Consider the following 27,514-nt stretch of genomic DNA (forward strand, 5'->3'; position numbering starts at 1 on the left):
CCCGACTGCAAGTTTTACCCAACAATTCTTTTCACTAGTTGAACACTCAGAATTCCCACTCAATTCTCACTTGAACCACGAACACTCAATTCCCATTTAAAAATTCAGAAGTTCTAGACACGGCTGAACCTTGGCAACGACTGTCGGTACGGAAGAGAGTAGAATTTCCATTGATGATTTATGTTTTGAATAATAATTACGGGACACCTAGGTCATTTTTAGTTAAAAACGGGACATTTAGGCGTCCTGTTCGAGAATAAGAAAAAAAACGGGTCAACGGTTGGAAAAAAGGGACTGTCCCGGCTAAAACGGGACGTCTGGTCACCTTGATCCATAGCCAATATCTCTGTATGTTACGACGGACATGTAATTTCTTCCTTTGTTATTTAATATATATCTACAAGAGAAAATAAAGAAGGACCTGCATAATGAAAGCGGCATTTCGGAAGGAGGTACTTTCATTAGGTGTATACAGTTTGCAGATAAAATGGTGCTTGTTGTTAAATCTAGATAGAAAATCAATAAAATGTTAGATAACTTGAGGAAAAATTGTGAAGCTATCAAATGAAAATCAATGTTTGAAAGATAAAATCAATGGTGATTGGAACGAAGCGGTCCAGATAGAACAATAAATTCTTCTTTCGAGTCAACTATAGCTTGCTAATGTATATTTTTTTGTATGTGAACTAATTCAATATTTCTTAAACATACATGATCTTTAGCGTATTATTTTCCAATCTTTAAAATAAGTATACCAGAAGTAGTTGATTATGAGTTTAACGTCCCTTACAGCAGCGAGGCTATATGAGACGGGACCTACTGATTAACGTAGAATCCGAATCACATGGGCTTCCGCAGGGAATCGAACCCGGTTCTCCCACACCAAAGACTATACCAGAAATAGTTGAATTGTACTTGATACATATGTTTTCTTCACAACTATCTTTCCTTGTAAATTCTAGGAGGCAATAATCAAGCCAGTGATAAAACGCTGACCTTTGTTGCATCGATCCAGACGCGCATCCAGAATTTTTTGTTGGGAGGGATCTAAGGTTTGGGAGAGCTCCAATAAGTAATTATAAAATACTTCTACCTATATTTTCAGGGGTAAAAATGATAGAACTAGAGTGTTTTTATAAGAGAAAGAGTTCAGATGAAGTGTAAGATCAAATTTTCATGCTAGCTACATCAATCATTTCCCTGTTAAACAAATATTGTTTTATTGAGAAAGTGTACAAATGTATGTTGAGTTAGGAAGTTTTTTTGATGGAGGGTTCGAAGTCGGTGGACCCCTCCCCCCTCTGAGTGCGCTCTTGCATCGATCCTAGAACATGTGCATTTGTAGTGATCAACATAATGTCCGTCGTCGCTTTTCCATAGTTCAATGTTTCTGTCCTATAGATAATATTCCATAGGAAACATTTTATTAGTGTCTATTTCTTTAACTTTAGATGCCGTATTATTATTTTCTCAACCAAGTTTTTTTTTTTTTTTTTTTAAGTTGCATGACTCATGTTTCAAAGACATTTCATTTTGCCACCTGCTTGATTCCATTGTATCTTTCTCTGTTACGACAACAATTAGAAGAAAGTGCTTAACACCTATGAAAATAAAAACAAAGAAGGAAGATGTGGAAGTACGTACAAAACATACGTTTTTTACAAACTACCATAATATACTAACACAAATGACAACCTCGTAATGTACTAGACCTATGCGTGCAAGCAAGGCGTGTGGATGTGTTAATATACAATAACAATAACATTGCGTAAGAAAAGCAGAGAGTTCAAGGGCGGTCATGTACTTTATGTCAGTCATACACTAGGTTGGGGCTTTTCCGAGGATAATTCTCCGAAATTTCCCCGCAAGTTCTCTAATTCTGCGGTAATGAGTAGGGAAAGTACACATTGCGTATTAGCAACGTTGTTGCGGTACCTAGTTGTATTTGAAGATGACAGATAATATATCGAGGTATATTCCCAAAAATTTCCTCGCAACGTGAGACCACTATTTGAATATGAATTTTTCCAAAATACTGAAATGTTTAAAAAGCTAGACAGCATATTGATAAAGATACGATTACTCAACAATTATACAATCTTTATATAATTGTTGATACATTATTTATTTATTTAAGAATGAGGAAAAGATCCTATTCTTTTTTTTTTTTAACGGATTTTGGCAGTGAAAGTGAAGAATTTGATTTTAAAACGAGAGAATGGATTAAATTTTCATGATAATCATCTGTAGCTATAAAAAGGCAGATAAGGAATCCAGTCAGTGACATTTGAAATGAAATTAACTCTTTCAGCTTAACGTCACACAATTATGCACTTTAGGCTAAGAGAGGCGATCACTAAGGCAAGTGAATAATGATGGAAGAATGTGTTGGAATGAGAAAGTGGGAGGAAACGGAATACTCCGAGAAAACCCCATGGACACAGCGACATTTGGATTTTAACTGTAGACAGGATCATAAATAACAGCTTTGCAGACCATACAATGGGGGGCTTAAATTTACCCTATTAGGGGGCATCGAAATTGTAAAAATTTGAGTTGAATTAGATTTTAGTAAAGTATTTAGTAAAGGATACTAACAATCAGTGGCGTATTTACAATTTTGTTTCGGGGGGAGGAGGTTTGCTAACTTTATTCCTGGAAATGTGCAAGATATCTTATATACTTTAAAATAGTAAATAAAATTTCGGGGAGGATTAAGCTCGGAAGTCCCTCCCCTTAAATACGCCACTGCCAGCAATACTTGAAGTAACATACTAAATATTATTACAATGAACTGTTAGATTCATGAACTGTTCAGTAGCTACTCTGCTTTAGAACACTTATGAATGCAGAAATTAAAACAAAATAACTTGTATCAATGAGAGATCTCACACGATTCTGTTTGTTGAAAACACCTGTTTAGCAAGTCCCTTCAGCTGTATTTAATTTTGCGAGTAACATCACCAACTTCACAGAGGTATTTTTCAAAGCTGAAATTAATCAAATCATTTTTTAAAAAAATACCATGACTCATACGTCAGTGTGGGTTAAGCGTGCTAGCATTGCTATGAAAATAAAGGGTGTCGCAAATTGGACCAGGACGGTGTGGTGAGCAGTATTTCTGACCGTGAAACAAAGGCAATTTGGAAAATGTTGAACATGTGAAAGCTCTACTGGGTTGGCAATGTTTTGAGCTGCAGCAGGAAGATCGGGCTGCTCGAGTGAAAATAATAATAATAATAATAATAATAATAATAATAATAATAATAATAATAATAATAATAATAATAATAATAATAATAATAATAATAATAATAATAATTCGAGAAATCGTTTGAAATAAATAGTGTATCTAGTATATCTGATACTCTAGTCTAGGTCTACGTGAGTATGTTCTTTACTTTTTTTCTCACATGAAATGACGTTTATGTTTATGTTTGATTTCTTACAACCAAATAGTGTCAATATAGAGTTCAGTTCTATATTTAGAAGTAGGTTATAACGAGAAATTATTGCAAGTGTGCATGCCTGAACTGTTACAGCATAAGTCTTCATATCCAGTACGTATTGCTATTTTCTTAAAATAACTATTTATATTCTTCCAATTTGCATAATCAAAATGATTTTTTTGTGTGTGAGTCGTCCAGTTCAAAGCTGACTTTTGTTCATTACAGTCAATTCAGGAAAACCGAGAGAAACTGTAGGATCTATATATTTTGTAGAAATGGAAATGTTTTTAGGACAGGGCCGTAACTTGTGGGGGGAGGCAGGGGGCAACTGCTCTCAGGGACGCCGTTCGAGGGGGCCCATTTTAAGACAAAATTTTCTCACTCTATATACGATACGATCATGAAATTATAACTGAAACATCAAACAGGTTCACTACACTACATAAACAAAACAGTACAAAAAAACAATAAATCAAAAATGAGTTGTGGGCCCATTTCAGAGAAAATGTCTACTGTCAGGGGTCTTAGAAATAATATTTATTCATATGGCTTTGAGGTCTGTCAATATTGTTCCTTAATTAATTTGTCATGTATGGAACGGGCGTAACTAACGGCACCTCAGACCTTGCCGAGCGGGAGGGCCCACAGGCTCCGGGGGCCCATAAAAAGTAAGAGAAAGATGAAAAGAGGGGGCCCAAGAATTAGAAAACAACTTTTCTAGGGAGCCCAAATGCGCGTATTAATGTTTTCCCCCCAGAAAAAGATCTAAGTTACGGTGCTGTTTTAGGATGTTCAAGTGATTCATATGAACACAATCAAGTATTTAGTTTTACAAAACATCCTACAGTTTTTCTGTTTTCCAGGATTTTCTGTAAATGAACAAAAGCCGTTTTGGAACTGAACAACTCACAGACAGGAGTATGAGTTTTTAAAACACTACACAGTGATGGTTTCCGATCTATAGTGATTAATTTCTCAAGTCATTGTAGCATCAGTAAGTTTTCCTTGAAAGTTGCCATCGTATTGTCTTTTCAATAGAAACATGGAGAAGGGGCCCTATTCCACGCTGTTTCTTTTACGGGGGACCCCGAATCTTTATTTACGCCACTGACAGTAGAAGATATTTTAATACATTGTATACATTAAAAATAACTAATAAATAAAAAAATAAAAAATAAAAGTGCATGTAGCATTTGAAAGCAAGAATCAAAAAGCTTATAATGTGAATCGCTTCCACCACTATCAGAAATCTTGGGCAATTTGAGGATCAAATGGAGATACGCATCCAAACAGACGGTGGGTGTATGGAACATATATTACAAATATCATTTGTCGCGTTATGTAAATAGGCTTCTGCCCAGCCTGTATTATAAAAAGATCATTCCTCCGTGACTAGCGAGAAAGCCTTTGGTGTTTGGTGTACGAAGTTCCAGTTTCGATTCCCGGTGGGATAGCCTTGAAATTTGTATGCATTACGGTGATGAGGATTCTACTGTAGATCTCGTATAGCCTCGGTGCTGAAAGGAACGCTAAATCCTAATCCAACAAACCAATCATATATTGTAGAAAGAATAAAGGAGAAATTAGATATGGCAACCATAATTCGAAAGCTAAAATAATTGTCTGGCTTTTACAAAAATGCTAAAGATGAAAAAAAAATACAGGTTAAGGCTCTTATTTCACCCCATCATTTTATTTATTTTTAAAGAAAAAAAATATGTATTTAAGACACTTCAAGATACAGCCTACGAGCAGAAATGGCGTAGGTAAATGAAAACTTGACCCATGATTCACCGACCTAATACCTACCGTGACCCACGAACCCCTTACCCAGTCCGTCTCACTTGCTTTATTTCTGTTGTAGAATCCTCCAAAGTTTGTTTTTTCGACATTTGTGATCCTTTAACGCCCTCTGCATTACAAGTTTAGTATTATATGTTTTCAGTTTATATGTTGATTTGAAATATGTAATGACCTGACGTAATGACCTTTGAAAAAATAAAACTTCATGTTGGGTTGGCAACACTGTTAACCTTGTGATATCGCAAAATGTGACAAACAATGTCTCTGCTGATATTTGCATGGTACAACATTTCAGCATTTTTTGCCCATTAATTTAAAAGTTACATAGGCGTATCGAGATAAATGGTCCTTCCTAGGGAGAGAGAAAGAGAGACAGAGAGAGTTACATTCTTGTAATCCCCCAAAGACTAGTTTAGCTGTCTTTCCTTGTCTTTGACTAATAAATGAAACAAGAAGCAGGAAACGTATTAGATATTGTCTGCCAAGTTTCCTTTTTCAACGGTTAACTCCCGATTCAGAGACAAGTTTTTTTGAGTAGGAGGAAACTATACTTGGATATTTTTTTAAGTATACTTTTTTTTTTAAATATTAAGTATGAATCTTAAATAGGCCTACTGTAGCACTTTACTACGGTATCAACCGAGTCATTTTATGCAAACTACACTACAGTGTGACCTATAAGATTTGGAATCAATGCGAAACAGAAGAAAATGTTTGACACGTCTATCACCATTTGTCAACACATAGCTCCTCAAACAATTCAACATGTTCCTTTGGATTCTCATTAATACACAAGGAACCAGAGAATATTTATTTGGTTACTAAGCGGTGTGGGCAAAAGTTCGTCAAGGACAGTTCAAGCTCCCGATTTCGTATAATTTCAGATGTTTGTATATGTATATACATCTTAATATAGCAAATATTATATTGTATCTCGTTCAAAGGGGTTAAAACTCGCGACACCCCCCCTTTTGCGTACGCTACTGTGGTTATCTAAATAATATACTTGTGTCTCAAAAGTAGCAACACTATCAAAATGTTTCCAACAACGAAATGAACACGTATACTAAAGTAACGTTTAATCTTTCATATTAGAACCTCTCGTCACTATATTGTTACCGTCCGCATCATCGCTCGAAAGTAATAAAAATATAGAAAAACTTAATTCTAGTCCTTGTGCGGACATGAAAGATGCTTGCTCAGTCATAGAAGAGAACAATGGCTGAAAGTTTTCTGAAATGAAGTTCTACAGGTAACATGTGATACAAAAAGAGAGGTTCAAACGTATAAACAAGTTAAAACGGGAATAAAACTGTACAAAGTACAACAGCTACAGGTTACCGAGTATTAGACGGGTAATAAAACAAAAATGTCCAAGACACAAGGTATTTTTGACATTCATGGAAAATATGGTAGGGTATACAGGGTACTAGTTGGGAAGCCTCTGGGAAAGAGACCTTTGGGTAGGCCAAGAAGATGGAAGAGTAGTATATTTCAGGATTAGATAATGATGATCATAAATGGATTTTCTAGCACAGTAAATTGTCCATCCAATGCTGAGCTTTTGTTTCTGCATCGATGACCCATTCATATTACCCTTCCTTAAGCTATAAGATATATAGGCAAATTAGGCTTTCCTACGAGACAATATCTGAGGCTATTTAGCCTCAAAAAGGTGCTATAAAAGTGATGTCTCGTCTCTGAAAGTGCATCTGTTTTAATTGAAAGAGTTCTTTCTCATCTCTATCTCGTCAAAGAACATTTTTGTCTCGTTCGCCTCGTAAGCAATCCTAGTTTAGATAATTTTCGATTTAATCATAAAAATAAGTTTTACATTTAAGTTATTTCTTTTTTCTAGAAACAAAATAGGGGAAAATTATTATTTTTCAAGTTCCCCAAGCTGCACACAACATACTTTCACAAAGTGGAATTTCCTGGTTGTCCAGAACACAGAAGTTCATTTGCGACAAGGTCGAGCGCTTTGTTTCTCCGCCTCCACGCACGCAACACAGTTTACACGCATCTATCTGTGTTTTTAACTTCTGTCTGTAGTTGACTCATCAAAACATTGTGAGCAACGACAGGTATTTCCAAGGGAACTGGATTCATTTCCTGAAAACAAAATTGCTTTCCTTCTCTCTAGCAAGCCTCTTCCTTTGCTTGTTTTATCTAATCTTAGCATTGTATAAATTTATAAAGCATCCCTCTTCTAGATGTTCATTTTACCCTCATATACTAAGAGTGAGGGAAGACTTGAAAGTGAAGGTAGGAGGAATAGGTTTAAGTAAGTTTTAAATAGCTTACTAGTTCGAAGATCGTCATTTTTCAGAAGGAACTTGCATTGTGCTGTATGACCGAACGTAGACACACATGAATCTTTCATCAGATTCGATTGCGACACTTTTATTGACCCATCACAGTTAGTATGCGATAATTATTGGTGAAAGACAGCATCAAGTTGAGATTAAGGAGTAAAGAGGAGCATTTGATTGATTTTCAAGAATAGAAGGTAGCATGAGTTAGTTGGTATGAGGTCTAACATCCTTTTCCGTAAGCAAAAAATCAAAATTCGACCAAAGCAAAACCATACTTTGATAACCTCACGTACAATATATATCATTGATGTACCATTGCCTTCATCAAACATATAACACATCCTTTTTCAGCACAGAGGCTGTATGAGACGTAGGCCTACAATTTGATGTGTAATCCGAACCAACGAGCTTCCGCTGGATATCGAACCAGAGTCTTCAGCAGAGATAGCGCGTGCATGAATCATAGAGACACGAGGATCTTCTGCAAGACAGTGTGAGGTAGTGCTATGCCAATTGGAGCTGTGCGATATCCGGAAATGGATATCAAAAATGGATATCGATCAAATAACGAAGTTTGATCAAAATGCATTATTCGAAGATCGAATGTCGAAAAATTATTGAAATGTAGAATATCGAAAAATGAGTTGGAGTAGGGATGCTCTTTGCCCACATACTTCTTTGTGGTTTTCGTTTTTTAATATAACCGTTGAGAACTGTTGTTACAACCACTATAGCTTTAGCAACCTACCTCAAGCTTTAGTTTCGGAGTCATAATTGCACTCTTCTCCAGTGATTTTTTGCTACATCACGACAAGATGCCTATCAAAATACTATCGTGTAAAAGCACGATATAATTTTGATACCATAGAATATTATACGAAGTTTTTGGCAGCACATCTGCTACGATAAATGCTTCCGTCTATAACTAGCCTAAGATTAAGGGAAGAAAGGAAGCATGAGATTAAGGGAAGAAATGGTAGCGTCAAGTTGAGGAGAGAGAAGATAGTGTGAAGCTTGGGTTTAAGGGGTGAAACATAGCTTGAAATGGAGATTGAATAAGATTAAGAAGCAAATAGGTGGCTTGCAATTGATGTTGAGTAAGAGTTAGAGATAATGGGCATTATACAGAGTCGTTCTGACACGTGATTAGTGCCATACTAAAGAGTTCGACTTACATATGTTTCCTGCAGTAGTCAGGCCTTTAGTATGACGCTAAACATACGTCAAAACGACTCTACATAAGGCCCAATGTTACTTTGCGCATGACCAATGTACCCAAATTCTGTTATGCATTTTTTTTTTAAAGTAAGGTTATCTGCCTTATATTCTATAGAAATATGGTACTGTACAAGAATAATAATATAAATAATCGTATTCCTAGAAACTTCCATGTGTTTGTTTGCATTATCTTCAAATAAATAAATAAATAAATAAAAACAAAATGAAATATTTGAGTTTTAAGTCCCACGTTTATGCCGGTTAGGCTAAAGAAGACGGTGATGATGAGAAATGAATGAAATGATGATATGAGGAAAGTGGAGGAAACGGAAGAACCCCCGAGAAAACCCACGAGCACGGTGTTTGTCCACCACAAAGTCCACACGGGGGGAGCTGGGATCGAACCAGGCACTCCAAGCACCGGAGGTGAACGCTCTACCACTGAGCCACCGCCCCCCTCCGTTATCTTCAAGTACCTATCTCAGAAGACTTAGATTTTCTTAAATAACTATGATAGAAACAACATATTATCACTGTTAGACATATATATATATAGTATACTATTGATATACAATATTTGAGCTATATAGGATGTCATTCAATAGTACTTAGCATAATACGTATAAATTTAGCCATAGATTGCTATACTCGTCTTTTACCATAAAACTTTTTCCTTACTTTTTAAAAGAAATTTCAGATATTATTGGAGGTTCACTAAACTTGCATTGGAACCGTATTGGATCACTGGTTAATAATTCATTCTTACAATCAGATCCCAAACTCCGTTTCAATCACTTACGTAATTAGTTAGTTGATTCTTTTAGTGTTACGCTCTTCTTGAGAACCTAAATTATGATTAAACATAGGCCTACACAGTGACGACGCCAGCTTTAAGTTCTTAGGGGGGCAAAGGAGGGGCAGATACATTTTTGGTGGGGCGGCGATTTGCCATACCAGAAATGACATATTTATTATGTTTGACTTATTTTACATTACATTGTGTATTTCGTTGCTGTTTTTATATTAGACCTATATGATTATAAATTAAAGTTATTTCAAGTAAAATTTGTTACTAGAAATAAGTAACGTCTGCACATGAAATATTTTTCAATCAAACTTTTGAAGCCTAAACATAAATTGAATTCGCGTATGCTACAAGTAATACATTCGTCTAGTAACTATATGCTACGTCTTTCTCTTTCTCTCTCTCTCTCTCTCTCTCTCTCTCTCTCTCTCTCTATATATATATATATATATATATATATATATATATATATAGAGAGAGAGAGAGAGAGAGAGAGAGAGAGAGAGAGAGAGAATTTACGAGGAGCTGCTGAAAATATCGTAGTCGAATCCAGAGGGAGTGTAGGTACTAGGTAGAAAAATGAAACCGTAGTTTAGAAAAACATATCTCTGTATGTACAAATACAAATTTTCATATTAATAATGAAATTCTTATTGTTTCTCAGGCCTCTGAAGTGATTATGTGTCCCCAAACAGATAATTTCACAAACATCCAGATCCTAATTGTTATAACATTTTTGTTCCACCAAGGAAAGTCACCGAAGTAAATTAATTAGGAAATCAGTGAAACACCACGGAACTCTCCTCCGTTATATACAGTGGTGAAGATGTAAGTGGCTTAGTATAAACGTGGCGGTTTCTCAACAAATTATGCTTTACATCCAGGATGATTAAAAGCAATGACTCTTCCCGAAGTCATGGATGCAATTTGTGACATTATTCTTGAAAATTACAGGATTTCAGCCAGTGGTGGATATAGGCCGGGGCTGGAGGGCCTATGCCACCCCAGTTTTTGTGTGACAAAAATAATTTAAGCTATTATTTATATAGTTTTTAAAGTGTATAGTAAACTCACGATATACTTATTATAGTCTGAGGTCTGGCTGCACCCCGCTCTCTCAGTTCTGGGCATTTCTTTGGAACTCGTCGGTAGCATAACTCAGAATGGCTTGGGTATGCGCAAAGTTTACGTCATAATGGGTTCCCAAAATATCTATCAGGAGAATAAAAGAGTAACGGCATTAAAAGAAGTCTTCTTCCAATTTGACCCTAATGCTTATCAATTTCGCTCACGAATAGTAACCATAGACGAAATATGGTTGCGCCACCATGACCCTGAAACGAAACAACAGTCAATGGAGTAGTAGCACTCATTTCTACATCGCCCCAAGAAGTTCAAGACACAGAAGTAGGTTGAGAAACTGTTTGCAACATTCTTCTGGGATAAGTATGGAGTCGTACTCATAGACTACCTCCGCAACGGTCAGATATTTAATCCAGAATCTCTACATTACTTACAAAACTGAAAGAAAAATTCAAAGTTCAACGCCGCGGAAAATGAAAAGAAAGGAATTATGCTCCTTCAGGAGAATACACCTGTCCATCAAGCCCCTGCGAACACAACTGGCATAATCTAGGGTTTCAATGTCTAGATCATCATTCTTATTCCGCAGATTTAGCTCCGTCTAACTATTACGTGTACTTATTTCCCAAACTTAAATAACACTTGAAAGGACTCCATTTTAGATCTGATAGAGGTAGTGCTACGAACAGTGGTGCAAGGAAATCTTCAGATTTTTTAACTTTTCTGCAAAAACTGGAGCACTGTACAAGGTAGTATATTCGGGGGAAGTATAGAAGAAGTAAAACTTCACCATTCCACGTGCACTCCTTCTGGGTTGGGCTACGAATTTTTCAACAGTTCCTAGTCAATACGGTAGACGTCACGTCAGTACTTTGAAACAAAATAAGTAATGGAGCACTAGTATACACCAATTACTAACGAAAGGTCAGCACTCTGACAATACGTTTTATTGGGAATCAGTTTAATTCCATAAATTTATTATTATCATTTGCACAAAGGGAAAAGACAACTCTTTTTATCCCCTTCAAAAAAAATAAGCCCTGGTAGTTGCAAACTAAGCTGTTATAAGCACATCCTCTGAATATTGAAAGCCGAGAATAATGTTTCAGAAAAAAGAAGTTTTAAATAAAACAAAATATGAAACTCAAAACTTCAAACCTGGATAAATACAAACAAAAATTGAAATCTTTGAGTTTTACGTCCCACGGTTATGCCGGTTAGGCTAAAGGAGACGGTGATGATGAGTAATGAATGAAATGGTGGAATGAAGAAAGTGGGAGAAAACCGGAGAACTCCAAGGAAACCCACGCGCAAGGTGTTTGTCCACCACAAAGTTCACTTGACGGGGGCTGGGATCGAACCCGGGACCCCAAGCACCAAATACAAACAAGTCACCTAACTGGTTTTACCTTTCTTTTGTTTCCAATCGAAGTTGATCTAATGAGGAGAAAACAAATCGACCAAATCTACTATTGTTTGCTAGGCACAATAATTAAAAATCATAAGAAAGAAGTATAATTAAAATTTACCTCAAAATTCGCTAAATTAGAAAACAGAAATATTCGTGCATACCCAGACGCTCAAAGAAGAGAGACTGAGGACTCATCTGCCACATAGTAAATGCATGAAAAGTAGACTACAATTTGACAATGAGATTGGTTATGATACTCATATAAAATACTATATGTAGAATGTTTAAAGATTGTAGGAGTCTGGGGGGGCAGTCTAGGTGGCAGTTAGGGGGGCAGAAGTAGCTACTAGGGGGGCGCTCGCCCCCCTTGCCCCCCTCTGGCGTCGTCACTGGGCCTACAACTTAAAGTGGGATATGAACATATGAGTCCGGATGGAAATCGAACTTAAATCTCTCCCACGGAAAGATGTAACGCCAACCTTTACTTACAAGCGTTTGTGTAGGTAATGAACAAACACATGTACGCGATAGCTCTTAATTTTCAATCAATATATCAGTCCACTAAACATTTCACAATTTCATTTTTCCTTCCGTTTTGTCACTTAGTACTCCTGATATTTTGGGAACTGAACTCTTTATTGTTATTGGCTAAATTCACAAAGTTCTGATTAATACTCTTCGTTAACCACATCTCCACTTTTTAATGTTTTAGTTAAAAACTTAAAAATCATTATTATTATCATCATCATCATAGGTATTTTGCCATCATTGGCAGGTCACTTGTCGCAACTGATTAACTTCCATGTCCCACTGACTTACGCTAACCTCTTCGTCTTGACGTACGATTTTTCTGTTTTGATGTCGTCCATCAATTGTAGTTTCCTTTGCCCCCTCCATTTCGTTCCTATCGCCATAACCTCTAGCACGTCTTTCATGATACAGTTCATTAAATAGTTCTTTTGTCCACCAATTCTAATACCCTCTCATTCGTTTTCTACTCGACCCAGCTATTTCTCTGCATTTCGAAAGTTTCCAGTCGTTTTTCATCATTTTTGCGTAACGTTCATGTTTCTGAGCCATACAGTACAATATTCCACACGAAGCATTTTATGAGTCTTTTCCTGAACTCTTTATTCAAAGTCCCACAAAATAGTCTTTTCTTCCTCCTAAAAAGCAGGCTTGCTTCGTCATTGCTATTGTTGCTTTTATTTCACGTTCACACTTTATGTCATCATTAATAACACTACCCAATATCGAAAAATAATGACAAATTACCAAATATATATTTAAAGTGATCCAGATAGTATCTATCAAATATATTAATTAAACTAATATCTGTTCCCAAAACTCTTACAGACCAGAAATTTGGGTGAGTAGTTTATGACGTCATAATTGTTGATCACGTGGCCGACGTGTTGAGCACCCGAATTTATACACTACACGGAAATATTGAAAACAATTACTAGTTCATAGAACAACATTTTCTAAATACTACCTGGGTTACTTTCCAAATTTTTGGTATTCATTGTCTATAAGTTATTAACTAAAATTTAAAAAGTGGAGTAAGTTTAGCTGAGGTATTTTGCTTCATTTATTACAATGACTTACAACTCTTTACAACGTCTTTATTTAGCAAGTTTAAATTTTCAAGATCGCTTAAAGTCCCAAAAATAGTTCGTAACTAATATAATCTCACTGTTAATAATAGAAAGAGAGTGTTAAAATAGAACATGCTTAGTTTACGTAGCAGGGAAAAGACATGACATGTTTTTGATTGTTCGTTGTGTTTAAAATAATGTCTGAAATACCTTGATTACTCCAAGTTATAAATAAGATAAATTATCGAGCGTTCCTTGTTGCATGGCAGTCACCGCGTGACATATTTTATCAGTAATGTTCATTTCAATCATAATAAATATTGCACTAAAAAATCGACGGGAACTTAATGTGGGTTGTATAACAGATAACAACGGGAAATTCCCGAAGTTTTTGGATGATATAGCCTTGAATATTATTAATAGTATCGCACATCAAAGAAAAGGATGCGTAACTGTAAAAGATCCAACTCATTAAGAGCATTGTTGAAATAAACTCTTCACTTACAATCACATTGGAGAGAACTGGTTTGGATCCCACTTAACATACTAGTAGGCTTCAATATCTCAATGTTATCTCAATCAATTATTGTACTGGGCAGGGGTGCCCACAAGGGGGTCTATGACGCAAACTGCGTCATTGAAATATTTGGGGAGGGGGTTAAAAATCTATATAAATATGTTTGAGGGGGTGTAAAAATTAATCGAAGATTTTTTTTCATGGAAGAACACCTACGGATAGACAATTGAGGGGGGTGCGTCATGGAGTTGAGGGGGGTGGGCACCACTGGTACTGGGCAAGGGAAAAATAACAATAAAATTCGCTTTAAAGTAACTGAAAACTTCACGTCACTACGCTAACAATCATACACATTTACAATATAAATCACACCCTCAGAATAATATTGTCGAAACTTTAAAATGTCAATTTTTATAAATAAACGAAACAAAACAAATAAAAAAAGAAAAAGGCAAGAAAGAAAAGCAAACCGTCGTATCTGAGAAACTTCATTACCTTCTCTGTTTTGGAGAACTGTAATGTTGTTTCATCCTACTTTTGTCCTACTTTTGTCCACTTTGAACGCAAATTACCATAGCCACCATACATCGCTATCGTCATCATCTCCAAATGATGATAGAACTGTAGACTTTATTTTATTCTAAGGGATTGAGTATAGCCCGCTCCCCCCAGTGATTTTTAACGAATCATAGTGATTTTAACGATTCATATTAGTTCATAATGAATCGGAATCGCATGTTATAAAGATTTAAGATATAAATCTTGTGGTAAGGAAGCTTTAGTATAAGTAGTAGTAGCGGTAGTAGTAGTAGTAGTAGTAGCAGTAGTAGTGGTAGTAGTAGAAGTAGTAGTGGTGGTAGTTAGTAGCAATACTAGTAGTAGTAGTTGGAACGGGTTAGAAGCCCCGTAGGGGTTGGTTGGGTTCTGTTCTCGATATAAGTAGTAGTAGTAGTCGGAGTAGTAGTAGTAGTAGTAGTAGTAGTAGTAGTAGCAGTAGTAGTAGTAGTAGTAGCAGCAGCAGCAGCAGTAATAATAATAATAATAATAATAATAATAATAATAATAATAATAATAATAGTAGTAGTAGTAGTTGTAGTGACTTCCAGTTCCGGTGACAAAGAACTGGGGGGAGCGGGCTATACACAAGCCAATGCATATTACATACTAATTGACTTGTGAATCCTTACTTAAAAGCAAACAAACAAACAAATAAGATTACATCAAGATGTGAGGCTTAAGCAGTGGGGTCCTGAACTTGATTTACCCAAACATAGTTTTAGCCATGTTACTCAACACATAAATTATTAGTGGAAATGAGATTATCTAATTTTTTGGAGTGAAATAATGATATTTTACTTGGTACTGGACTCAGATACAAATAATAAATTTAAAACATTCGTTAGAAATCTTGATAACATTTGATTACAATGAATATGTTTTAGTATGATTTATATCCGTTTATGATTAACGAGTTGGGTTAAGTTCCAAAGTTGGGCGTCCGTTTCCAGCAAAATTTTTAAAATTTACAGGAAAGATATAGATAATTTGATCGTTTGTGCGCTTGATAATATATGAGAGTCTCGAAAAATATGTTTATTTGTTATATATAAGCGGCTATAAACATGGGACTATACGGCGAGCGGAGGGAACTACTTGGCGCAAGGTAACCGAACAGTTGCATTGTGGGAAAGAAACGAGCATTTATGTTATCAACATGGCGAATGTACAAGGGCAATGAATTAACAGTTTTAACATTTGTGAAGCAATACGTTGATAACGAGCAAAATCTTTTAAAAGTTTGTGAAGAACACGGATTAGTGAACCTAATAACAAATTGCAGAAAGTGTGCAAAGGAGATAACAGCGAAAAAACGTGGCGAAAGCAGACGCCCAACTTCGGAATAAATGCCAACGAGTTAGCTGCTAACATATCTACTATTCTGATCTTCTAAAAGTCAGCAGATTTTGAGACGTAAATCATGATTTTTAAATCGTCAAACTAAAACTTACATCATATTTTTTTCTTCCGAATCAATTATCTTTCGACATTTTATTCTTTTTTAACTATCTAATCAACAACAGCACATTCTATATTTAAATTTTCTTCTTCTAGAATGTTAAATTATAATTTTGATAAAACATATTTTAGGATTTGCTAAAACTTCAATGTATTGGGCATAATTATTTACAAAACTAATTAATTATATGGTCCATGTTCCGTTAAGGGGGTCCAAAACTACACTGGACGCCCTTAAGCTAACCTAACCTGACCTAAGCTAACCTAACGTAACCTAACCTGACCTAAACTAAGCTAACCTAACCTAATAGAACCTAATATAACGTTATATTATAATATATAATCAAACGAAAATCAATAGAAAGAAGTGGTGTCAAGGACACTGGACCCTATATTCTTAAATAGTAAATAAAAGGATAATATGGTAATAGTATACATGAGAACCCCCTGATCTGCGTTTCTTCTGTGTTCTATTACCACTTCTACATGAAACACCATAAATTTTCTACGTAGTGCAATAGTAAGAAGTATCCATGTGCACAAGACATGCGATATGCGTTAAATCCCCCCCCCCCACACACACATAGTCATAGATAAAGTACAAGGGCACTAGACATGCAGATATAAAGTACAGGTACGTTCTTTTTAATTTTCGTATCAGTCGATAAGTAAATAAAAGTCGCTTTGTTACCCCCTTTGTAAGTTCGTACATACTCAATGAATAATCCATAAAAGTATGAGCGTCCTGCTCCTTCGAGAACTGATGCAGCTTCATGTATACTATATCTGATAATATTGTTGGAATTAAGTTGGTTATTTAATTGTAATGGAATCTAATTAAGTTTGATAGTATATTATGCTTTTTATTATCGAAATAACCTTTGACAACTAATATTAAACTTGACTATTTGTTATTTCTCCGGGACGGAGCTACTAAAAGAGATGTCAGGAATTCATTTGTCTCTGTAATGAAACAAATATAAAATTTACAAAATCAACACTAAAAAAGTTCTTAGCAAATCATAGTGTATACTTATATTTTTAAAATAGCATTATCTAAAATTCTCTCAATTTTGTATTGGTATTAATAAGAGAAAAGACATATTAAATTTTAAATCGGTTAATTTAGGATTATCAAGAGTCTACTATATAAATAAAAATGAATGTTTGATATTTAACTTCTCCTAGACCGCTGCACCATTTTTGATAATTTTTGGTACACAAGTAGGCCTTGGCCTAATTTGGGATTGAAGCAAATTTTCGGGAAAGGAGAAAGAGATTAGATTATTTTCATAAACCTATTTTTCCTATGCGAAGAACGAACATGGAGCTAAAATTTTGTGAAAATATCTATGTAATCTACGCCTATCTGAGATTCTGAACAATAATGTGTGATAAACAGCCCAATTGTACTTTTTTAAACCAATATTCAACCTAAGAACATCACAAGAGCAGATCTCGTAGACAACGTATGGTCCGCGAATAACACTTTGAGAAACGCCGCCGTAAATTATTAAAATTAGATATCGTTGAACATAGTCCTTAATGCTAAACAGAAGAGCTTCCGTTTAGCACTAGATTATTGATTACATTTTGTAGATAAACATTGAAACGTAACATAACACAGTGGTTTATTGTTTATCTATGTCTGCCGCCATACAACTGCAATAGAGGAAGGACGTTGCGAAACGCACAGAGATTCTTCCAATTTACTTTTACGTATTCACAAATACCGGAACTACGTCCATTCTTATCATTAATACATAATCTTCGATATACGTATCCCTTCTGTCGCATGCTTCCACTTTCCGTTGTCTAAAAGTCTTTAAATTCTTCGTTGCAGGAATTTTGGCTTGGATTTCCGTTTGGGGTAAAATATTAAACTAACGTGGTTTGGATACTACGTTCAACTGTTACATCCATATCCGTGTTGGTTTATCGCTTCACTTGAGATCATCGTGGAATTTGGCAGTACTTAGATGGGTGATTAATGAAGAAACAAGAATGGTGTTGGAAGACCTGAGCTTACCTAGTGTAGTGAGGACAATTTGGGAGTTAAGTGAATGGAGAAAAAAAGAAGTAGCGGCTTCCACTCGAGCAAATCAGCAACAACGGCGATTGAGTATCGCCTTGTGCTCACCACACATCTTAAAATAGCCGGCTGGCTGATTTAAGGGGACAGCCTACTAAAAGTGATACAAAAGCTAACCATTTTTCTTTTGCCCGTTTTTCGTAAGTGAAAAGTAATAATGAAATGTAACTTACCACAATAATAGATAATGTTATTCTTCATCCGAATATACGAATCGAAAAAAATTTCAGTGTGGCCATCCATAGAAATTACAGTGTGACCAGAATACGAAGTACCCAAAAATCCAGGTTAAGGCAGCGACTAGAAAGATGAACTCAACTGTAATTGATGACTTATTATGTTGTCTTGGTTAGCTATCTTTTAGATAATATTTGTATTTATTTTGTACTGTTTATTACAATATGATTTATTTTGTATTGTTAATTTCAAAATAAATACAAATATAATGTTTTTGTATATGATGTCTTTCATTGCACTACATTTTGGAATTGATTTCCTTTGTTTATTGAAATATAGCGTTCTTTTTTAACACCGAGGCTGTATGAGGCATTACAACCTTAAGGGTTCATTTTGTCCTCAGCGAAAGGAGCATTACTTCTTATCAATTGGATAACAAGTGAAAACATACTATTAGATCTACTCAATAATAGTAATAGTAATAGTAATAATTAACGATAACAATAAGGGTTGGAAATTGATTCTATATCATTACGTAAATCTTATACGTATGCAAGGATTTGATTGTAAGGACAACCAGGGAATTACCTCTCTTTTAATCTTCCCAGTTGAATATCTTTCTTCCCAGTTAAGCTATAGTAAAAGGTTTGACTACCGCTAATAGATGGTTTGTCCTTTCTTTCCAATGTATTTTGTAGACAGTGACAATACTCACAAAAATTGAATCAAATCAGAGATTAATTCGTACACCTTTTAATTGTTTTGCTTTATTCTTTGTAGAGTCCACTTATAGCTTTAATCTTCCTGATAATCCAGGCTCTGTCCATAAGAGCTGTAGAAAAATTGGGGATGACAGCAGATCTCTTCAGAACCTGTTAGATGGTGATTAAACAATAAAAAAAATCGAAGGTAACACTTCCGTAACTGGGGCCTTCATTGCGAAACTCGATATTCAAGATGGCGCCCGCGCGCCAAGTACCAAATTATATTTAAACTGGGATATCTTCTCACAGAAACAAGCTAGAAACTTCGTTCTTGTATCAAATTAAAGAAAATGGATAGTAGAAGTAAGAAACCTGGGTATATTGTTTACATGTTGCCGCAATATTTAAAAATAGTGGTCAATTGGACCAAAAATCAGTTTTACTCGCTTCTTTCTCTTCGTTTCATTACAAATAGCTTTGAAGCTATTACAAACATGAAAACGCAACCCAAAATAATTAAAGGAGCATAATGTTATCTTTCTATTGTTACTAATTTCTTTAGTATATCTTTAAAAATGACGGAGCTAATTAAGTTTAAGTGGCGCAGGGTGTAGCGTTTTTAGACTGCTTAACAAATTATGGGAAAAACACTCACTCCGCGCAAAACTTTCGAAGCTATTACTTTTCAACAAATTAAAATAATCCATTAATTTTATCGGTAAATTAAAGGTAATAGGGTACCGTGTGGTGGGAAATGAAATAATAAATGTTATTATATTTATCAAGTATTATTATTTACATGTTTGTTCATATAGTATGTAGTTCATGTAATTATTAATCTGTTTTATTTTACAGACTCTGATGTGGACAGTGGAATAATAAAAATTCATAGTTGGCACTAATCTCCTAAAAATGACTACAGAAAACCTGTTTGGCATCTCCCTATCCCGGGAATTTCTTTCTTTGTATCTATGTTAGACGTAAATGCCTGCATCATTTGCCAGAATTGTGACAAATCTTCCGGTGAGACAACATCGTGTATACACAGCAACGTCCAGAGCCTACGTGAAAAACGTCCAGAGCCTACTTCTACACTTAAACCAGTCTTCAATGCCCGTAGTATGTGACGAAGGGGTGTATCACATTGCTGCCGAAATTCAACTTACGAGCAATGAATTTCCAAACATTGTCCTCATGCTAGGATCATTCCACATGACAAAAGTCCTTCTGGCCTGCATTTGAAAGTATATTTCTGGTAGTGGTTTGGAGTCTCTTTTCATAGAAAATTTTGTTTTTGGGCCCAAAGTGACAGAGAGTATTCTAAAGGGAACTAACTATGGTAGGGCCAGTGAGAGGCATGAATATATTTGCAGATGTTGTGTTTATGCTAAAGTGGAAGGCTTTCCTGGAAGAAGAAGGGGAATGTTATACGTCTGTCATCCAGCAGTTCGTTGACACCAGGCCCGTGCTGGCCCACCGGGACACCGGGACATGTCCCGGTGCGCCCTCCGAACATTACATTATAAATAAAATGCATTTTTAAAAAAATAAATCCATACAATAGTTATTGGTAAAGAACCCATGGAAGGTACAGTGCAGCTCTTTACGTACGGCGCCCTTGCAAAGCCACATCAAAGATAAACAGTTTTATTTATTTTTCTGTATACCAGTACTGTGCAATAAATACATACAGTTACTAATGGCAAAGAAGCATTGCAGGGTACAGTGCGCCCTTTACATAGAGCGCCCTGCGAAACATTATATTATAGATAAGTAGTTTTAATTGTTTCTTTGTATAACAATTTTGTATAATAAATTCATATAGTGCTGCAGGTAAAGAATTTGCGAAGTGTACAGTGCGCCCTTTATATAAGGCGCCCTGCGAAACATCACATTCTAGATAAATATGTTTATTCCTATTATTATTATTCACACAAATTTTGTATTATATATTCATAGTTTCTATTGGCAAAAAACAGGTAAAGAGTACAATCATTTAAAAAAAAAAAAAAATATGCATGAAGTTACATATCTATAGAACATTTATAGTATAGCCAGTAAAGAACTTAACATTTTTTACTATTTGGTAAAATAAAATAGGAGTCATTTTCTGCTGCTACTTATTTATTACAAAAAATATTAAAAAAAAAGATTAGAACCTAAGCGCAATCGATTAAACACAATTTAAACAATTAAAGTTTTCTTTATATATAAAGAATTTTTATTTACACATTTAATGGAGTTTGTTCAACAACAATATGTCAGTTGTCAGCGGCACATGCAGAAATCTGTAGGAGGACTGTTGATTTCTTGTAACTCACAGAGCAAGTCACACCTTCCTGGGCTTCATCCCTAGAATTCATCGACTGTAGGGTCAGCACCTGACACGACATAATTTGACTCATGACTTCAAGTCTCTTAGCACACAGAGAAGCAATCTGTTGAAGTTAGGTAGCGCATTTCTTCATTCTTATTGAAGTTTGTGAGTTCATGGCATGTGTCGTATTGCTTTAAAAAAGGGCGAAAGGAAAACCGCATCTGTATCATTTCGTTCTCAGTAAACAGGTAAGTTTATAAGTTTAATAGGTTTCTTTAAATTTTCGTTAAGTTAGAAATCATTTCTTATGGTACGGACATCGTGAGAATTACGAAGATATGATTTTAAAATGCACGACAGATGGAATTATCAAGCAAAGGAAAATTACATAATAATGGCTGTAGTTTAAGAGCCGTTCAAAGGTCCATTTAAGGGGATGCTTTGGAGGCTGAAGGCACTTTGCGCAGCCGGTTTAGAAATCCTGACTCAGTTTAAACATCTTGTATTGAAGTCCAATGAGAGTATTTACTGGAAATAACAGGGGGGAAACAGAAATTTATAGGGGACAACCAGTAGTACAGAGGGTGGCTCCCACGTCGTAATCCCAATGAGGAATCTGTCACTGCTATCATTGGCCCACCGCGGCAGAGCAACTCACCGGCGGTCTTCTGACATGTTTCTCATAAGGATTTGCGCACCGTGCTGAACCAACATTAAGTTAATTAATATATCATCAACTCTAGACAAGATGGCCAAGATCGTAGTGTTGATTACACAAAATTGTTTCTTACATGCCCTGTAACTAAAATAGTAAATAACGGCCGATATTGATGTGGTCACTTCTGCTCTGTGTTCCAGCCTCCAGCTTGTCACAAGATTAGGAAGAGAAAAATTAAGGAAAATGGAGTTCAGTATTTGGTTAAATTATTCGTATTACATTTGCAACAAACAATATGGAAAACTTGCTCATTACCACCCCATATTGATATTTTATTTATTTTTCGTTGACCAACGTTTATCCACTGACAATTTAACGTTGAACTAGCATACCAAAAATCAGCATATAGTCTTAAATGTTAAATCAACATGTATTATACGTTGATAGTTTCCATGTTGAAAACTGTATTAAACTTAATTTTAACTCATAATTCGTGTCGTGGTGTATAATTGAATTATAAACTTACATCCCGTGCGTCTCAAAATTTTAACATGTTGTGTTTCAGCTTTGAAAAAAATTAAAATTGAAAATGCTTTTTTTTCATAAAGGTTTATAAAGTTTTCAAAATCTTTTTTCAATGTAAAATAAAGTTATTTGTGCTACTAGGGAGTACATTCATTTGATGAATAGTAAAGGGTACACCTTCTGCTAGCGCTCCGGTCCAAACATGTATTGAATGGGCTTTGGCTAGTAGGTGTATTCGCAGAAACATTCTGGCAAATTTTACTCTTTAGCATACACTCTCTCCGCCCTTTGATAGATTTCACGTGCGCTGGAATATCATGCTGCCAATGAAAGATGTTAAAAATAACCTACTTGATATACATAATCATTTTATTCCTATAATTTAATTACCATAATCTTACTGTAAGTAATTTTGTTGAAATATGTAGGCATTTTTAGTGTAGTCAATTTTAGCAGAGCTTCTGTTATCTTGGAGAGCCTCTTATTTCATCTCCCATCATACCTATGTAAAATACAGTTCATTCATTTATTGATGAAACCCTTTTCCAAGTGAAACGCTTTCTGGGCGTTTAACTCTTTGAAGCTGTAATAGCGTGGTGTTTATATTACTTTGGCTTTAAAACTACCTTCTGTTTGTATCATGTTACTTATGCGTTTGTGCAAATTATGGGCATTAGTTATATGTTTTGTAGATTTAAATGATTCCAGTCAAATATTTAATGTCCACTTAACCTTCGCAAACTTAGTGAATGCACTGGAAAATTTTAGGGCTACAACATTGAGCATAATTGTCATAAGCAGACTAAGATTGCATGGAATAATTTATTTATTTCCTTTTGCTATATCTATATTCTAAATCTATATTTATATATACATGAATGTCCATATGGAAGGTAAAGGGGGCGATCACCCCTCATGGATTTTTTCTCTCATTAGAAAATTTATCAAAAATATAAATGCGTATAATAAAACTTAAGTTACGGTATGCCAAGAATTATTTAGTGGAGTGAACTAATTTCTTTCATCTTAATAAACATACGTAAGAAACTTAGAAGACCTCCCTTTCTCCTTTGCTTTCTCTCTCTTTGTAAAGATAATATAGTTCTACTTGTTCCAGGTTGTCATTTGCAAACACAGAAAAAATGGAAAGAAAGAAAAGGAAGAAGTGTGGTCATGAATTTAGAAAAGAGAAAAGAAACAAACTAATGCAAGAATCTGCTAAAACATGTTCTAAAATTACGCAATTCTGCACAACATCTGTGAATCTAGAGAGACAATCACAATCAGGCAGTCAAGAAACCACTACTAAATCAAACATATCTCAAGAGGAGTGTGTGGAACTTTATTCTGATGTTGAGAGTTCCACTGATGTTACTAAGTCAAAAGTTTTCTCAAGAGGAGTGCGTGAAACTTGAAACTGGCGTTCAGAGTACGTCTAGTGTTTCTAGTTCAGAACTTATTCCTGAGTCTTTCTCAATCTTACATAAACCTATTCCATTTAGACCAATTACAAAGTAAGAACCAGTGACTTTCTTTTCGAGTGAACAAAACCCTCCAAATGGAAACTTTGATGCCTCTCCCTTAGATACAATAGACTATTTTAAAAAACCTGACCAAAATAATTTACACTCGTACTTTGCGTTCCACCCAGTTCAACCAAATGAGAAAGATTTGCCTTTTACAGACAAGAAACCCTTGTTTAATATCCAGCAAACTGACGGACAAATTTTTAATAGACAGTGGCTAACGTACAAGAAAGAAAGTCAGAAGTTGTTTTGCTTTTTGTGCATCGCATTTAGTAACGGGAATTCGGTGTTCTGCTCTGGTTTCAATGATTGGAGACATGTCCATCAAAGAGTAATGGATCATGAGTCCTCAAAAATACATATTGAATGTGTGAAATTATTCATGACAAAAATGCATATGAAAAGTACTTATGACTTATTGTTTGCAAACCAGTTGGAAAGGAGGAAACAGGAAGTAAATGAAAGAAGACATGTTGTGAAAGTAATAGTTGATGTTCTTAAGTTCATAGGAAAGCAAAGTCTGGCCTTTCGAGGATCAAGAGAATCAGCCCACGCTCTTCAAGACGAAACAATTAATCACGGAAATTTTCTTGACATAATTCTGCTTTTAGGTAAGTATGATGCTTTTTTGCAAAAGCACCTAAACAACGTCATAGAGAAAAGTAAAACCAATCATGAAGCAAGACAAAGGGAAGAGGAAACAAAGCAGAAGAAGGCAATTGGAAGAGGAAGCGTGGTAACTTTTCTTAGTAACAATACAATAATGAAAATAATTAACCTTATCCGTGACGAGATAAAAAGTAAAATCGCTGAAGATGTTAAGCATGCTGTCAAATACTCTATTTTGATGGACACCACAATAGACCTATCCAGTAACGATCAGTGTGCATTTGTTGTGCGATATGTTAAAGGTAGTACAGTTTTCGAAAGACTTCTAGTTTTGAAATGTGTTATATCAACGTCTGGAGAAGATTTATTTGTTTGTTTGAAAAGAACTTTGAAAAAGTTTGATATCCCTCTTGAGAACTGTGTAGCAAACGCATTTGATGGCGCATCTAACATGAGTGGCCCATATAAAGGACTAACTGCAAAGTTGTCTGATGCAATTCCAAATCACATTCACACCTGGTGCTATGCTCACGTATTGAATCTGGTACTTTCTGATACTGTCCAGTGCCTCTCAGTGACAATATCATTTTTTGGCCTGATTCAAGAAGCGCACACGTTTCTCAAAGAATCTTTAAAAAGACTGGCAAAGTTTATAGAAGAGAATCCTGCATACAAACTAGAAGCTATTGGGTCAACGAGGTGGAGAAGCCGCAGTGACGCCATAGTTAAGATATTTGGAAGGATTGATTACTGGACTGAAGGTGATCAGTCTCAGCCTGCCAAATTAGTTTACGCAGAGCTGATAATAGCATTATTTAAAATTTCTACTGCGCCAGAATTCAACTCGAAAGTAAGAAATGATGCTGCAGCTCTTCTTCAAAAATTTACAAGTTTTCAAACCATATTGCTTGCCATGTTGTTCTTGCAAATTTTCAAGATTACTACTCCATTGTCCGATTATTTACAAACCAAGAACCTTGACTACGCTCAAGCATGGAGGCTGGTCGAATCTTTCCAATCAAGACTAAAAGTTTTGCGAGACAAGTTTGTTGAAACACTGAATGCAGCCAAAACTTTTGTTTCACAAATGTCAGAGAAATTAGATGAGAGATCTGCGGTGGAAAATTCTCTTGAAAATCTAAAATTCTCTTGAAGATGAACTTCCAAAAAAGCGACAAAGGAAAGTTAAACTGTTTGCAGATGAAGTTGCTGACCATGAAAGTTTGGGTTCAACGCCAGAAGATGTGTTCTGTGTTTCAGTGTACAATTATATCTTGGACACCGTTGTGGAAAGCATGCAGAGTCGATTTGCTCAACATAAAAAGCTATATCTAGATCTTGCCTGGTTCGATCCAAAAAGATTTAATAACGGTGATATCCTACCTCCTAACGCACTGAACAAAATTTGTGAGGTTATCCCATCTCTTGATAAAGGGAAACTTAAAGAAGAACTCGTTTCCTTCATTCAAATATGGCCTGATATCAGTAGGAAATCCATTCTTGACGACTATATTGAGGAAGGTGATGGAAAATTTCATTGGAGTGATGATGATAATATTGAGAAATGCGAAAGCCAGTCCTGGGAATGTACCTATCCAAGGGAATGCAACACTTGCATCAAATGTGCATTCAAAGTGCTCTTAGATTACAATATGTATTCTCTCCAGTACATTGAACTGTTTAAAGTGTACAAATATTTACTGACAATCCCGCTCACGCAAATTACTTGTGAAAGAACGTTCTCCAAAGTGAAAATAATCAAAAACAGACTTAGATCAAGTATGACAAACGAGAACCTCGAGGCGTTTGTTTTGATGAATAGTGAAAAAGATATCTTAAATACAGTTGATAGTGAATTGATCATAAACAAGTTATGTGAATCTAGTTCCGAGATGAAGCGATTACTAATGATTTAATTGTATAAAAATAATGTACAACAAATCGGCAGCGCATTGGGTGGTTTATTTTATCTGTTGAATTCTTATAATTTCTAGTTGCTGTACTATTTCTTGCAATACTTGGTTGGAGATGCGAAATGTTCATTGCATACTTTGTATTTAGTTGCGACGAAACTTTAGCAGGAGGGCAGATATTGAAAACAAAACAATACTAGAAAACTAGGTCTTGTATTATGCAGATTGGTAAATGTTATTATATATATTTTTAAGATATCTGTGCAATACTGATTACGTTTATCACAGTATAATATCATTTCTCAAATGTAATATGAGAAATCAAGAATTGTTTGGACAATCAAACGTGTGATATTGACACAGTAAACTCTATTTCTAATTTATGAGTTTTACATCGTAGATTTCACAATCTTAATTACATTTACATATCGGCACATATTGATTGTTCCTGTGTGTTGTAGAGCAGTGTTCGAATAGTCAATGCACTTCTAAAATACGGCTATATTGATTTGTTGGTATATTTAGCTTCAATTTGATTGACAATATTTTATTACAAGTAATAAAAGGTATTTCTCTAGTAAAAAAATTTCCACAGTTCAGTTATTAACGTTGCTAAAACATTTTTGATGATTTTAATGTATCAAATCTTGCCCCTACACACACAAAGACATACAGTATATATATATATATATATATATATATATATATATATATATATATATATATATATATATATATATATATATATATATATATATATATACGCGTTTGTGTAGGC

The 27,514-nt window shown here is 35.2% G+C and overlaps 1 protein-coding gene across 1 annotated transcript; it reads left to right on the forward strand.

Moving 5' to 3' along the window:
* The first annotated feature begins 24,605 nt into the window (after positions 1-24,605).
* LOC145672488 (zinc finger MYM-type protein 1-like) lies at positions 24,606-25,976 on the forward strand. The gene has a single exon (XM_081741650.1). The coding sequence runs from the start codon at positions 24,606-24,608 to the stop codon at positions 25,974-25,976; it is 1,371 nt and encodes a 456-aa protein (XP_081597776.1).
* The last annotated feature ends 1,538 nt before the right edge of the window (positions 25,977-27,514 follow it).

This window comes from Thermobia domestica, chromosome 16 (genome assembly GCF_964235325.1).
Source record: "Thermobia domestica chromosome 16, izTheDome1.hap1.1, whole genome shotgun sequence".
In the NCBI taxonomy this organism is placed as follows: Eukaryota; Metazoa; Arthropoda; class Insecta; order Zygentoma; family Lepismatidae; genus Thermobia; species Thermobia domestica.